Source organism: Microcaecilia unicolor, chromosome 4 (assembly GCF_901765095.1).
Source record: "Microcaecilia unicolor chromosome 4, aMicUni1.1, whole genome shotgun sequence".
NCBI lineage: Eukaryota > Metazoa > Chordata > Amphibia > Gymnophiona > Siphonopidae > Microcaecilia > Microcaecilia unicolor.
Genome location: NC_044034.1, coordinates 169693847 through 169708256, shown reverse-complemented (window position 1 = coordinate 169708256; position 14410 = coordinate 169693847). Strand labels below are relative to the sequence as shown.

The following is a 14410-nucleotide window of genomic DNA, read 5'->3' as shown; positions in this document are numbered from 1 at the left end:
AGGAAGGGGCAGGATTGATGAGGCAACCCTTGGAGCAAAGAGAAAGAGCTGCTTCCCTTACTCAGCTTAATCACCCCTAGCATAGGTGCCTATTTTTTATAAAATAGCGCCTCCAAACCTAGATGATCTGCCACAGGCGCCCCGTATAAGAGGCTTGGGGAGGCTAAGCCTCCCCAGCCCAATTGCAACCTTCCTCTCCTCTTTTGGAGTGCTGCTTCGTGCTTCCCAATCTAATAGAAGCATGAAATATAAACTGGAGCTTCCCCTCCCCGCTACCCGCGCCCGACTCTGTGTTCCCCGATTCAGCAGCTGTCAACAGAGTGTGCGCAGGGCCGTAACAACCTCCTTGGCCATAAAGCTCTGCAAGTAGCTTCCTGGAATCCTGCCTGAACAGGATGCTGCATCATAGGGGGTGGGACCAGAACAACTGTCAGCAACGTGCAGAGCTCCATGGCTCCGCGCACAGTGTCTGTCCACCGACGGCCACTGAATCGGAGAGGCAGCGGGTCTGGAAGAAAGGCAGCTTCTTTTTCTTTCTGTGGCTGGGGGAAGAAAAAAGAGAGAGACGGTAATGCTGGAGATAAGAAAGAGAGAGGATGATGGGGAGGGAAGAGACAGAGGCACAATGCTGGATATTTGGGGGATCAGACAGAGGAGCAAGGCTGGATCTTTTGGAGGAGAAGAGGCAGATGGGCAAAGCTGGATATTGAGGGGAGAGAAGAGACAGAGGAGCAAATCTGGATATTGGGGGGGGGGGGGGAGAGAGAGAAGCAAAGCTGGATAGTGGAAAGAAAAACAGGGAATACTGCATGGTGGAAGAAGAGAGGCTGAGATGAAGAGTGGTTGAGTGAAGAAGAGAGAGGGAGGAGCAATGCTGGATAGGGGGGAGGGAGAGAGAGAGAGAAAAGAGATCTTGTGAGGTGGCAGAGAAAGGAGATACTGGGTGCCTGGGGGCAAGGGAAGAGAGAGAAGAGATGCTGCATGGCAGGGAGGAGGGAGAAAGTTGATGGAGGGAGAGAAACAGAGAGGAGATTATAGCAGGTGGGAGACACACACACACACACAAAATCTTGGATGGTGGGGTGGGAGAGAGAGAAAAAGAGGAAATTGTGGATGTTGGGGGGGAGGAGAGAAAGAGAGAAAAACAGATCCGATATGGCTGAGGGGGAGTTGATACACACACACACCCTAGGTGAGGGAAAAAGATGGAACGCAAGGAAAATGAAGCATGGATAGTCTGTGTGGTCAGAGAGGCAGAAAAATGGAAGAAAGCAGAAAAGAAAATATCAGTGTCTGGGATGGATATAGTGGAAGATGTGAAGAAGACATGCAAAGAGAGAAAAATGATAAATGGAAAGGAGATATGGAAAGAGCTAAAAGAAGACAGAAAGGCAGTAACCAGAAACTAAGACCTGCACAATTAGAAAAATTAGATGCCAAACAGCAAAGGTAAAGTTATTTTTAATGTAGAATGAAGTAGTCATGTTAGTCCACTTTAAAGGTTAACAAATAAAAATAAAACAAAAAATGTAAAATAAGAAGACAACCTTTTATTGGACTAAATATATTTTTTACTTGCTTCAGTGGTCTAAACCTCCTTCCTCAGGTTAGTAAACTCCAAAAAACTAGTCAAAAATGTATTCAATTAGTTCAATAAAAAGGTATCACCTTATTATACATTTTTGTTTCAAATATTTAGTCATTTTTTAATTTAGTGAGTGGAATGTGTCCATTTTTTAAATTTCAATCTGTTATCTTTAGATTTTGCAAGTACAGAAGAACATGCATCACAGTTTTTATTTCTCTGGTATTGCACTGTATGCAGAATCTGGTATATTGCTGTTTCAGTTTATTTATTTATTGTATTTGTACCCCACATTAACCCACCTTTTTGCAGGCTCAATGTGGCTTACAGAGTATGGAAATGAAAACGTCGTTACATGATTTAAAAAGAAAAAAAAACAGTCAAATTTTTGTCTACATATTTCTATTTTAATTTGGGGTTACCTATTCTTTACGTGGTGAGGGCCTGTTTATGTTTGTATGTGAATAAAACCAGGTATAGTGTTAGCACTGAATGTCTGAATAAGATGGATTCATACTAATCTCACTTGTTCAGATTTCCCAATAGGTGTATTGATGTTCTATTGAAATGTGTATGGTGCTGCCTTTTAATAAGTAAGCCCTTTCTGTGTGACTCGTGGAAGTTAGTGCTATTATAGACAAGTTCCTAGAGGAAAAGTCCATAGTCTGTTATTGAGATAGACATAGGGGGAAGCCACTGCTTGCCCTGGGATTGGTATCATGGAATGTTGCTGCTATTTGGGTTTCTGCCAGGTACTTGTGACTTGGATTGGCCACTACTGGAAATGGGATACTGCGCTAGATGGACCATTGGTCTGATTCAGTATGGCTATTCTTATGTTCTTATGGTACAGTCAATTTGCTTTATAGGTCCTGAGTGACATTAAGGTTTTGTATTATTTTTCAATATACTACTACTACTTATCATTTCATTATGCCCAATATTAGAATTTGGACTTGATTTAGCTCATAGCATTCTCAGTAGTAGCTCAACTTTCACTTGCTAACTTTGAATCTCACAAATTAGGGTGGTACTTTTCACATTTGGGATGGGACACCCTTGGTATCTCTGCACTCTGGAAATTGGACCTTGGCACTGGTGATTTTGTGTCATCCAAAAATTCTGGTTGCCTATTCTGTACAAATGTACTTTCCTTCCAACTATACTGTTCACCTATCAAGCTCGCAGACAGTTTGAGCAACCACTTTATACTTTGACATATGATACATATCTAATATCTAAATCTAATAAGAGGTATTACTTGTGACTATTTTACTTTTTTTTTCTGTGTTGTCAGATAATTATGGATGTAAGCACCACCCCTGACCCTGCCCCCTTTAGCCTCCCCAAACAGTTGGGCCACCGACCGCCTATGTATCCTCCATATGTCAGCACAATCTAGGATTCTGTTTCTTGCAAATATTTTGCTACAGCTCCCAGATAAGGTAGGAGGCAAACAGTTTGTCCAGAACACTACATCTTTATACCATAGTTTGCATTTTCTGAATGTTATTTAAAATTGATACTAATCACGTTACTCTGATTTGAGCACAGGCTTTCAGATATTGTTCTGTACACCAAGCATTACATATAAAAAGCTATAAATATATTGAACATTCTCCTACAGAATAAGCTACAAGAGTTAGTTAGGCCAAGACAGCATAACTCTCTTCTATACCTTATTCTGAGACAGTGAGAATCAACTCTGTCCTTCACACTACCTTATCAGAAGCATTTTTGCTCAGCATTAAAGGGAACACTCTCTCATGAAGATGCTGCATTGAGTGATTTTCATTGCTACAGCCATACATGAAGATATTGTTCTTACGACTGTGTCCATGGAAGTCACAGTAGAGGAGGACTTCATGTTTTTCAAGTAGCCTAAAAGGAAAGACATAAATGAGGAAACCAGGTAATTATTCCAAATGGGTGAATGAATGTCCATGTATAAAATATATAGTACTATTTATATATGAGATTGACATTTTAAAGCCCCAGTGCTGTTTAATATCCAACTAAATCTACTTGCACAAATTTTGTGCATATGGATTTGTTCACACAATTTAGCTGGGCAGTGCTGAGTATTATTCAGCCCAGCTAAGTTTAAAAGCCTGCAGTCAGAGTTACAGAGTACTCCAATCCAGCCCCTTTTGCACCCAGCTAAATTTGTGTAGATAGCGATTTTCACCATAGAAATCCAGTTGGGTAATGCAGTGGCATACCTAGGATAGTTGACACCCGGGGCCGGTCATTTTTTAACACCCCCCTCCAAAATCCAGTACTAGGCATACCGAGAATACAAAACACTCAGGACCTATAGAGTAATTCTACCATACCATAAGCAGTCATTTCTACAAGTCACACAAGGAAAAAGAAATCATCTTAAACACTACAGTGAGCACTAGAACATCAATTCACCTACTGTAAAATGAAACCAGACAGAATAGTACAGATTGTCGATCCTGCAGTCAATGCCAACTGAAAGTCATGTCTTTTTCACAAACACAGATACACCCTAATCCACTATAGAATATGTAATCATAAACTTTCTATTTAGACAAAAATTAAACTGAATCCCCAAGATGCCAGACTCTGCATACAATGCAACACCACAGAAACAGAAAATGTCCCCTAGTACTGTGCAAAATATAAAGACAGCAGATGTAAATTTGAAAAAAACTAACAAATACCAATCACCACTTTACAAATTAACAAATAGAAATAAAACAAATATAGAAAATAAAATACCATTTTATTGGACTAATACATTTAGCTGTCAGAGGCCAAAACCTTCTTCCTCAGGTCAATACAGTATAGTGTGTTACAGTGTCCTAACCTGACCTGAGGAGGGGGGTTTTGTTCTCTGAAAATTAGTCAAAATGTATTAAAATTAGTCCAATGAAAAGATTTACATGTTCTATTATAAACATTTATTAACACAGCTACAATACTACTTAATCCTAAAGCAAAAAAAATATATATATATATTTTATTTACAGTTTGTTGTCCCTCATCTTCTTTTCACTGTCTTCCTTCCATCCAGCATCTGTCTTCGTTCTTTCTCTGCCATCCAGTGTCTGCCCTCTCTGCTGTCCCCTCTATCCAATGTCTGCCCTCTCTCCATGCCCCTTCCATTCACTGTCTGCCCTCTCTCTCTCCCCCTTCCATTCCCTGTCTCCCCTCCCTCTCCCCCCCATGCATCCAAGGTCTGCCCTCCCTCGCCCCCCCATCCATCCAGGGTCTGCCCTCCCCTCCCCCCCATCCATCCAGGGTCTGCCCTCCCTCTCCCCCCATCCATCCATCCATCGTCTGTCCCCTCTCTCTCTCTGCCCCTTTTTTCAGCCCCCAGTTCCAGCCCTCTTATCCCACCTGCCCCTAGTTCTAGCCCCAGCCCTCACATCTCCCACTTGCTCCCCCTTTTCAGCCCCACTATCCCACCAGTCCGCAGTTTCAGCTCCAGCCCTTTTCTCTCACCAGTCCTGAGCTTCAGCCCCAGCCACTTCTCCCTGTCCCCTTTTCAGCCCCCAGTCCCCCCAGCTTCAGCCCCTGCCCCTTTTCAGCCCCCAGTTCCAGTACTAGCCCCCTTATCCCACCTACCAGGGGAGTAGCCAGACACCCAATTTTGGGTGGGCCTGGGCCCAAGATGGGTGGGCAGAAGAACACCACCCCATCCCATAGGTGATCTGGTCTCTCCTCTCGCCTGCATGCCATATGGTCTCTCAAATATCCCTCCTCTCCTGCACACCTTTTAAATTTCAGATTTTCAGTGAGGAGCAACTAATACACACTACTCATGTAGGCCCCACATCCTTCCCACTGATGCAGCTTCCTGTTTCCGCATAGGCGGGAATACGTCAGAGGGATGGCTGTGGGGCCGCTGTAAGCAGTATGTATCAGTCGCTGCTTCCTGCAGGCGAAGATCTGCTATTGATAAGGTATGCAGGAGGGACAGTTGTTGGGAGTTTTCAGCTTGGGAATCTCTGCCGGCCACATCATAGGTGTGCTGCTACTGGTGGGCCTGAGCTCAAAGTGGGTGGGCCTGGGCTCACCCAAGCCCACCCTTGGCTATGCCACTGCCACCTACCCTCCTTTTCAGCCCCCAGTTCCAGCCCCCTTCATCCACATGCCTTGCATTAGGGACCTTTTCAGCCCCAGACTCATTTTCCCACCAGCTCCAGGCATGGCTCCAATTTTCTGACAAGGCAGCATATGTATTGTGTGTATATATAATCCTGAGTGCTCCACTCTTCTCTTAGGGTCAAAACAACACATATAACTCCAACACATTAATCACAACAGATGGCAAACATTTTCAAAACTCTTTCTTCAACATAAACGAGCACATCATGATATGGATTTTAAAACATTAAAAGAACAAAGATGAAAATGTATTTTTTACAGGAGTGTTACATTGGAATACAGAATCAATAAAGTTAAACTAACATCAAATTATATTTTCCTTAATGGATCTGTATTTAACTACTTTCTGTACAAGCGTGTTTACTTGGATTGTAACTTTAAAAATCATAAATAATTTAAAAAATAAAAATAAAAAACAAACAAAAAAACTAACATCAAGCTGCATTTACTGTTTCCTTTTTTTATTTAAATTAAATTTAAAATTTTATTTTTGGTGCCCCTATATTGGTTCCTTGAGATATCCTCAACTCCATGCATTTTTCTAAGTATCCCTGAGAACGTTACAGTCCAAAAATGATCCTTGCTGAGGACTGCACCATCTGGTAGAAGACATAATACAATGCAGGCCTCAGTGAAGGAGAACAGAAGCATGGTCATATCAAAGCATCACACTATAATGTTTCCTTCGTAGATTCTCTATAGTCTGCAGTTTACTCTAGGTACCTCCTAGTTCACCAATAGAGCTGGATTAGTGGTCTCATCTAAGAGCAAGGTCATCAACATCTTGATATGCCTAGCAATCATAAGTCGCCATGTCCCCTCCCTCCATCACATACCCTAACCACAGTAGACAAAGGTGTTCATTTTCAAAACACATAGATTTACAAAGTTGCACAGAGCAGTGGGTGATGCAAGCACTGATCCAAGAGGCCTTTCAAGGCATTTTTTCTTTTGATGGCCTTACAGTCTAAATCTTACCTGTTGATCATAGCCTTGGTGTACCAAACACAAGGAAAGGAATCTTTCAGTATTGTACTATAATTCCTGTTCAAGTCCCGTCCAGCAAGTGAGCAGCGATAGTTACCCACAATCACTCCATCGGGGTTTAACATTGGCACCACTTTAAATATAAACATGTCTCTCAAGAGGCGAGCATCAGGGGAGTCACTCAAAATAAAATCCAGAAAGCCTTTCATCATCCAGGATCCTGTGGTCTCCCCAGGGTGCACCCTAGCAGTCACCACCACTGCTTTCTTAGATGGTGAAGTTTTATGGTTTTGTGATGGTGACGTGATAGTGAGCAGATAAACTGTATTGCCAGCTAAGCTCCTACATAGGGCTCGAAGTTTACAGAACTGAGACAGGATAGGGTCATTAGCCATGCTCAGGAGGTAGTGATTCAAGTCTGAATAAGTGTATGGATAACAGTGAGCAAAATAACAGGTATCATTGTCATAAAGCAACTGGAAAGTCCATGTTAGGCAATAAAAAGATCCCTCCTGGCTACTGGTATTCTTGTAGTAGCTGATATCATTGCCTTCCCTTCTCCAGCCTATATTCCTTAACTGTGCATCCTTCTGGGAGTACAGCAGTGGTTTCATCCCCATGCTATAGAGACTAGTAGATTTCATCAGGTTGATGATAGTGAAGCGGTATTGGATGTCCTTTTTTGTGTTCCTGACTTGGAAGTAGAACCACTGGGTATGTTTGGAGGTGTAAAGGTCAGTGCGTAAAGTCAGTTCATATTCATAAGGACCTCTGTATGGAGATACAAATGAGACATGAAGGTAAAGTTATTTACATTTATAGGCTGCAGAACAAACTAAGGTGGTTCACAACAATCAAAAATACAATACAAATCACTACAACAAATATAATACAGTTTGCAATAATTAAACAATAACAGTGCTGAACAAGGGAAAATCCAGCTAGGAATCATAATCACCAGTACTCCATGACACTATGCAAATTATGAGTCTCATTACCATTCACAGTAATCCAATTGCACCAGAACAGTTATTACCGCCATCCTATTATGATTTAGTACAGCCAGGAAAGACAATATTGCTTTTGCATCATAACTTGCCATAATTGGTTGAGTCTTTATAACCATTTTGTGATGAGGCAACCCATCTGAGTCATTTAAATTAAATTAAAACATATTTTTCTGCTTTTTTGCTCCACAGAAATGTACAAAGTAGATAACAATTATATTTTAAAACAGTCAAACCAACATACAAGTAATTTTACCATGACATACTATAACTGGAAAACATCACTGCTGTTATTACCAGCATTTGGCACAACCAAGAGAATCTAAGAATCATCTCACTGGCATTAATTTATTCATTCACTTACTAATTTTATACATAAAATCTAAACCAGGGGTGTGGCCTGTAAAATGTTGGACTCCCCTTTCGTGAACAGACTTTTGACAGGAGCTGCCTCTGAAAAGCGGAGATACTTACCTTTGGCAGGTATTCTCCAAGGACAGCAGGCTGATAATCCTCACAAGTGGGTCAGCAATAGCAAAAACTTTTGCTGGAGACTTCTGAGTCCGCCAAATGTCCAACTGCTCATGCGCCGAGTGCCTTCTTGCCCGCTGCGCAGCCGTGCTCCTCAGTTAAGTAAAGAGTAAAAAAGAGAGATAGAGGAGACAACTCCAAGGGGAGGTGGGAGGGTTTGTGAGGATTATCAGCCTGCTGTCCTCGGAGAATACCTGCTACAGGTAAGTATCTCCACTTTCTCTGAGGACAAGCAGGCTGAATAATCTTCACAAGTGGGGTATCCCTAGATTCCAGGCTCACACAAAACAACAACCGTTGGTCAATTGGTACATACCGTATTTTTCGGACTATAAGACGCACCGGACCATAAGACGCACCTAGGTTTTAGAGGAGGGAAATAGGAAAAAAAAATTTTCCTCTTTCCCTCCTCTAAAACCTAGGTGCTCTGCTCCGGTGCGTCTTGTCCGGGTTTCGGACCTCCGTTCCAGTACTTACATGATTCCATGTGCCCTGGTGGTCTAGTGACGTCGGGGCAGGAAAGAGCCCCCTCTTTCCTGCCCATCGCGCTGCTCTCCGTGCTTCTCAATGCTTTCTGACGGTCTCGGCGAGATTCAAAATCGCCGAGACCATCAGAAAGCATTGAGAAGCACGGAGAGCAGCGCGATGGGCAGGAAAGAGGGGGCTCTTTCCTGCCCCGACGTCACTAGACCACCAGGGCACATGGAATCATGTAAGTACTGGAACGGAGGTCCGAAAACGCTACCTTCGGACTATAAGACGCACCCCCCATTTTCCTCCCAAATTTTGGGGAAAAAAGTGCGTCTTATAGTCCGAAAAATACGGTAAGTACATAAGTAATGTCACACTGGGAAAAGACCAAAGGCCCATCTCGAGCAGTGGCGTAGCCAAGGGTGGGCCCAGGCCCATCCACTTTGGGTTCAGGCCCACCCAATAGTAGCATATCTCTAATGTGGCTGGCAGGGATTCCCAAGCTCCACCAGCCGAAAACTCCCAACTGTCCCTCCTGCATACATTTTAAATAGCAGATCTTTGCCTGCTACAAGCAGCGACTGATACATACTGTTCGCACTGGCCCTGCAGCCTTCCCTCTGATGTATTTCTGCTTATGCAGAAACAGGAAGTTGCATCAGAGGGAAGGCTGTGGGGCCAGCATGAGCACTGTGTATTAGTTGCGGCTCGTTGCCAGTGAAAATCTGCTATTTAAAAGGTATGCGGGGGAGGGGGTTGTTGAGAGACCATATGGCATGCAGGCAAGAGAGAGAGAGAGCAAATTACTTGTGGGTAAAGGCGGAGTTCTTCTGCCCACCCATCTTGGGCCCAGGCCCACCCAAAATTGGGTGTCTGGCTATGCCCCTGCCATCGAGCCCAGCATCCTGTCCCCGACAGCGGCCAATTCAGGTCAAGGGCACCTGGCATGCTTCCCAAACGCACAAACATTCTATACATGTTATTCCCGAAATTGTGGATTTTTCCCAAGTCCATTTAGTAGCGGTCTATGGACTTGTTCTTTAGGAAACTGTCCAAACCCTTTTTAAACTCTGCCTTCACCACACTCTCCGGTAACGAATTCCAGAGTTTAATTATGCGTTGGGTGAAGAAAAACTTTCTCCGATTTGTTTTAAATGTACTACACTGTAGTTTCATCGCATGCCCCCTAGTCCTACTATTTTTGGAAAGCGTAAACAAATGCTTCACATCCACCTGTTGCACTCCACTCATTATTTTATATACCTCTATCATGTCTCCCCCTCAGCCGTCTCTTCTCCAAGCTGAAAAGCCTTCTTTAGTCTTTCTTCATAAGGAAGTCGTCCCATCCCCGCTATCATCTTGGTCGCCCTTCGCTGCACCTTTTCCAATTCCACTATATCTTTCTTGAGATGCAGCGACCAGAATTGGACACAATACTTAAGGTGCAGTTGCACCATGGAACAATACAACTGCATTATAACATCCTCACACCTGTTTTCTATACCTTTCCTAATAATACCCAACATTCTATTTGCTTTCCTAGCCACAGCAGCACACTGAGCAGAAGGTTTCAGTGTATTATCAACGACGACACCCAGATCCCTTTCTTGGTCCGTAACTCCTAACGAGGGAACCTTGCATGACATAGCTATAATTCGGGTTCTTTTTTCCCCACATGCATCACCTTGCACTTGCTCACATTAAACATCATCTGCCATTTAGCCACCCAGTCTCCCAGTCTCGTAAGGTCCTTCTGTAATTTTTCACAATCCTGTCGCGAGTTAACGATTTTGAATAATTTTGTGTCATCAGCAAATTTAATTACCTCGCTAGTTACTCCCATCTCTAAATCATTTATAAATATATTAAAGAGCAGCAGTCCTAGCACTGACCCCTGAGGAACCCCATTAACTACCCTTCTCCATTGTGAATACTGCCCATTTAACCCCACTCTCTGTTTCCTATCCTTCAACCAGTTTTTAATCCACAATAGGACATTTCCTCTGTAGCCTTTCATGAGGCACCTTGTCAAACGCCTTTTGAAAATCCAGATACACAATATCAACCGGCTCCCCTTTGTCCACATGTTTGTTTACTCCTTCAAAGAATTGAAGTAAATTGGTTAGGCAAGATTTCCCCACACTAAGGCCGTGCTGACTTGGTCTCAGTAATCCATGTCCTCGGATGTGCTCTGTAATTTTGTTTTTGATAATAGCCTGTACCATTTTCCCCGGCACCGACGTCAGACTCACCGGTCTATAATTTCCCGGATCTCCCTGGAACCTTTCTTAAAAATCAGCGTTACATTGGCCACCCTCCAATCTTCCGGTACCACACTCAATTTTAAGGATAAATTGCATATCACTAACAGTAGCTCCGCAAGTTCATTTTCAGTTCTATCATTACTCTAGGATGAATACCATCCGGTCCAGGTGATTTGCTACTCTTCAGTTTGCCGAACTGCCCCAATATGTCCTCCAGGTTTACTGTGAATTCAGTAAGTTTTTTCCAACTCGTCCGCTTGAAATATCATTTCCGACACCGGTATCCTACCCAAATCTTCCTCGGTGAAGACCGAAGCAAAGAATTCATTTAATCTCTCCGCTACGTCTTTGTCTTCCTTGATCGCCCCTTTTACCCCTCGGTCATCCAGCTGCCCAACCGATTCTTTTGCCGGCTTCCTGCTTTTAATATACCGAAAAAAAATTTTACTATGTTTTTTTGCCTCTACTGCTATCTTTTTTTTGTAATTCCTCTTGGCCTTCTTTATCTGCGCCTTGCATTTGCTTTGACACTGCTTATGCTGCTTCTTGTTATTTTCAGAAGGTTCCTTCTTCCATTTTCTGAAGGCATTTCTTTTAGTCCTAATAGCTTCCTTCACCTCACTTTTTAACCACGCCGGCTACCTTTGGACTTACGTCTTTTTTTTCTAATTTGCGGAGTATGTTTGGCCTGGGCCCTCCAGGATGGTATTTTTGTATAGCATCCATGCCTGATGTACAGTTTTTACCCTCTCAATTGCCCCTCTAAGTTTTTTTTTAACCGTTCTTCTCATTTTCTCATAATCTCCTTTTTTTAAGTTAAACGCTAACGTATTTGACTTCCTATGTATAGTTACTTCAAGGTTGATATCAAAACTGATCATATTGTGATCTCTGTTATCAAGCGGCCCCAGTATCATAACGTTCCCCACCAGATCATGCGCTCCACTAAGGAATAAGTCTAGAATGTTTCCTTCTCTTGTCGGCTCCTGCACCAGCTGCTCCATAAGCTGTCCTTGATTTCATCAAGGAATTGTACCTCTCTAGCATGTCCCGATGTCACATTTACCCAGTCTATATTTGGGTAATTGAAGTCACCCATTATTATCGCATTGCCCATTTTGTTTGCGTCTTTGATTCCTTTTACATTTCTGCATCCTCCTGCTCATCCTGGCGAGGTGGACGGTAGTACACTCCTATCACCGTCCTTTTCCCTTTTCTACATGGAATTTCAACCCACAATGATTCAAAGGTGTGATTTTTGTCCTGCTGAATTTGTAATCTATCTGAGTCAAGGCTCTCCTTAATATACAATGCTACCCCTCCACCAGTCCGGTCCACCCTATCACTATGATATACTTTGTACCCCAGTATGACAGTGTCCCACTGGTTATCCTCTTCCACCAGGTCTCAGTAATGCCTATCCAATTTTTCATTTAGTGCAATATATTCCAACTCTCTCATCTTATTTCTTAGACTCCTAGCATTTGCATATAGACATTTCAGAGTATGTTTGTTGACCCCTCGTTCTGAGTGGTGAGGGTCGGAAATACTCCATCTCCACGGTTCTTCGGAGGACAATTCCAGAAGAAGAGGGAACCAAATCTGATGTGGCCAAGACGGTGCAATCAGGGTCATGATTCTGTGGTCTTCCTTGAGTTTCAGCAAAGTCTTCCCCACCAGAGGTACAGTGGGATACGCATACAGAAGGCCTGTTCCCCAATGTAGGAGAAAGGCATCTGACACTAGTCTGCCATGGGCCTGAAGCCTGGAACAGAACTGAGGGACCTTGTGAAATAGTTGAGTGGCAAAGAGATCCACTAAGGAGGTGCCCCACACTCGGAAGATCTCATGGGCCACGCCCATATTCAGTGACCACTCGTGAGGTTGCATAACCCTGCTCAGCCTTTTGGCCAGACTGTTGTTTATTGCCTGCCAGATAAGTGGCTTGGAGAAACTGCTGTGATGGTGCGCCCAAAGCCACATCTGGACAGCCTCCTGACACAGAGGGCGAGATCCCGTGCCTCCCTGCTTGTTGGTGTAGTATATCGCAACCTGATTGTCTGTTTGAATCAAGATAATTTGGTTGGACAGCCGATCTCTGAAAGCCTTGAGAGAGTTCCAGATGCCCTCTGGGTATAAAGGCCCTCTACATGAGCTCATCATCCCAGAAGAGATGCATCCGTCGTCAGCACTTTTTTGCGGCTGAGGAATTTGGAATGGACGTCCCATGATCAAACTGGATCGAATCATCCACCATGAAGAGAATGTAGAAATCGGTTGGATAGAAGGATGACATCTTCTAGATTCCCTGTGGCCTGATACCACTGAGAGGCTAGAGTCCATTGAGCAGATCTCATGTGCAGGCGTGCCATGGGTGTAACATGAACTGTGGAGGCCATGTGCCCCAAGGAGTCTCAACATCTGCCGAGCTGTGACTTGCTGTGATGCTTGAACTTTGGACACTAGGAAAAGAAGGTTGTCTGCTCACAGCCTCGGGAAGATAGGCTCAAACCGTTCTCGTGTTGAGCAATGCTCCAATGAACTCCAATTTCTGAACAGGAGTGAGATGGGATAATTTATTACAAACCCTAGTAGTTCCAGCACCTGAATAGTCTTCCACATGGACTCCCGAGCTCCATCCTCCGAGGTGCTCTTCACCAACCAATTGTCGAGATAAGGGAACACATGCACTCCCAACCTGTGTAGTGACGCTGCAACTACTGCTAGGCATTTTGCGAATACTCTGGGAGCTGATGCTAGGCCAAAGGGCAGCACGCGGTACTGGAAGTGCTGCATTCCCAGCCGAAAACGAAGATACTTCCTGTGAGCTGGAAGTATCGGGATGTGCATATAAGCATCCTTCAAGTCCAGAGAGCATAGCCAATCTTTTTCCTGAATCATGGGAAGAAGGGCGCCTAGGGAAACCATCCTGAACTTTTCTCAAACTAGGAATTTGTTCAGGGCCCTTAGGTCTAGGATGGGACGCATCTCCCCTGTATTCTTCTGTACAAGGAAGTACCTGGAATAGAATCCCAGCCCTTCTTCCCCTGGTGGAACGGGTTCGACCACATTGGGCCTTTAGAATGGCAGAGAGGTTCCTCTTCAAGTACCTGCCTCTGCAGAGAGCTGAAGGAATGAGCTCTCGGTGGGCAATTTGGAGGTTTGGATTCCAGATGTGTATCCTAACCAGACTATTTGAAGAACTCACGAACCGGAGGTTATGAGAGGCCACCTTTGGTGAAAAATATCAGCCTCCCCCCAACCAGCAAATCGTCCAGCACGGATACTTGTACTGCGGCTATGCTCACCTGGAGCCAGTCAAAAGCCCATACCTTGCTTTACTGGGGAGCAGCAGTGTAGGTTCTCAGGTTCAAGAGCCCGCGGGGCCGGGCTCTGGAGCAAACGTGAGCCCTTGGGCTGCTGAC

General features: G+C 43.9%; 1 protein-coding gene across 1 annotated transcript in view; it reads right to left on the bottom strand.

Annotated features, from left to right (window-relative positions):
• AGBL2 (ATP/GTP binding protein like 2) overlaps nt 1-14410 on the bottom strand; it is a 262082-nt gene that overhangs the window by 138568 nt on the left and 109104 nt on the right. Inside the window, exons 7-8 of the mRNA XM_030199493.1 lie at nt 6704-7483; nt 3307-3466 (exon numbers count right to left, since the gene is read on the bottom strand). Coding sequence (XP_030055353.1) covers nt 3307-3466; nt 6704-7483 — 940 coding nt within the window. The remainder of the gene's footprint in view (nt 1-3306; nt 3467-6703; nt 7484-14410) is intronic.